This window comes from Anopheles arabiensis, chromosome 3 (genome assembly GCF_016920715.1).
Source record: "Anopheles arabiensis isolate DONGOLA chromosome 3, AaraD3, whole genome shotgun sequence".
Lineage (NCBI taxonomy): Eukaryota > Metazoa > Arthropoda > Insecta > Diptera > Culicidae > Anopheles > Anopheles arabiensis.
This window is the reverse complement of record NC_053518.1, coordinates 59,257,022-59,258,958: the sequence shown is the minus strand read 5'-3', so window position 1 is coordinate 59,258,958 and position 1,937 is coordinate 59,257,022. Positions and strand designations below refer to the sequence as shown.

General features: G+C 38.2%; 1 protein-coding gene across 1 annotated transcript; it reads right to left on the bottom strand.

Annotated features, from left to right (window-relative positions):
* Positions 1-1,071: 1,071 nt before the first annotated feature.
* On the bottom strand, positions 1,072-1,668 carry LOC120901094. Its single transcript, XM_040308799.1, has one exon. The coding sequence runs from the start codon at positions 1,666-1,668 to the stop codon at positions 1,072-1,074; it is 597 nt and encodes a 198-aa protein (XP_040164733.1).
* Between the last annotated feature and the right edge of the window lie 269 nt (positions 1,669-1,937).

The window sequence follows — 1,937 nt, the reverse complement described above, 5'->3', positions numbered from 1 at the left end:
AAAAATTATATTAACAATTTATATAAAGTATATTATATATATTATAATATTATATACCATATGAATAAATGTATATATATATATAAGTATATATATATATATATATATATATATATATATATATATATATATATATATATATATATACATATATATATATATATATATATATATATATATATATATATATATATATATATATATATATATATATATAAATATATATATATATATATATATATGTTTATATATATATATATATATATATATATATATATATATATATATATATATATATATATATATATATATATATATATATATATATATATATATATTTCTATATTTATTTATATACATGTATGTGTATTTATATATGTTTTTTTAAACAAACTTACATGTTTCTACTTTAAAAAACCTTATCTTGAAGAATTGAAAAAGGAACAGAGTAAATTGTCTGTTTTACTTAATAACATTTGTTTTAGTTAGTGAATTTCTCAACTGGTAGAGAGAGGAACGTCTGTACTGATTGAACGCTTGCGCTAGACTCATTCTTTATTCCTTGTTTCCTTCATTCGTCCCCTCAATACAATTCCCAAGCAACAAATTCAAGTGACAGAAGGTCATACGTTTATACCGTACAAATTCATTACTCAACATAGCCGCCCCCGTTGAAAGGTAGCTTTCAACCCTTATTACGAAACCTCTCTTTCTTCCTTCTGTCCGGGCAGTATACAGATCTTGGTGATGGCTCTTCTGTAAAGTCCATCCTTCGTTTTCACATCAACCACTCGAACCAAGCCGTCATCACCAGGATAAATCTTCAGCACTCGGCCGAAGCGCCATTTTAGAGGGGAAGGTTGTCCTCCTTCAGCAGGACCATAGTGCCCTCCCGAACGTTGTCTCGCCTTGAAGTCCACCGGGTACGCGGATGCAAACCAGACAAGTAGTCTCGATTCCATCGCTTCCAAATCTGCCGAACATACTCCTGCAATTGTTGATAGCGGTCCAGGCGGTTGCCTGGAATCTCAGCATAAGATGGCTCAGGGACCGATGTAAGCGCCCGTTGAATCAAAAATGACCCGGTGTCAGAATTTCCAGGTCCTCTGGATCGTTGGAAAGTGCAGTTAACGGTCGCGAGTTCAAACAAGCCTCCACTTGAACTAAGATAGTTTCCAGGTCGTCTCGCCGCAAGATACTGGATCCTATCGTAGCCTTGAGATGCCGTTTCAGCGACTTCACTGCGGCCTCCCAGATCCCACCGAAATGGGGTGACCGCGGAGGGATGAAGTTGAAGGTGATCCCTTCCGTTCCGCAGTAAGTTGTAACAGCATCCTGATGTTGTTGTTTCTGGAACAGCTCATACATCTCCTTGAGCGCTCGATCAGCTCCCCGGAAATTTTTGGCGTTGTCGCACTGGATTACGGATGGTTTACCGCGACGAGCTATGAAACGCTTCAATGTAGAAATGAAGGCTGGAGTAGACAAATCGGCAATAAGCTCCACATGTACTGCCTTGATCACAAGACAGACGAAAACAGCAACATAGCATTTGATTGGAGCAGTCTTCTTGTTGGTTTGTCTATAGAATAATGGACCACACAGATCCACACCAGTGTTGTAGAATGGGAGAACTGGGTTTACGCGTTCGCTGGGCAAATCTCCCATGATTTGCTCTGCCGTTGTTGGTTTGGATCGGAAACAACTTACAAACTCATATACGACCTTTCGTGCCAGGTTGCGTACGCGAAGGGGCCAGAATCTCTCACGCAGGCTAGATATGAGCTCTTGTTGTCCCGCATGCAGATATTGTCGATGATAAGAACGCGCAATCAGTAGGGTCAATGGGTGAGAAAACGCTAAAATTATCGGATGTTTGCGTTCATAAGAAACAGGCGCGTTTCTCAAACGACCACCCACACGTAGGATACCCTCTT

Bases quoted from the DNA above. Each gene is read 5' to 3' on its own strand.
- LOC120901094 (XM_040308799.1), bottom strand. From the start codon at position 1,668: ATGGGAGATTTGCCCAGCGAACGCGTAAACCCAGTTCTCCCATTCTAC.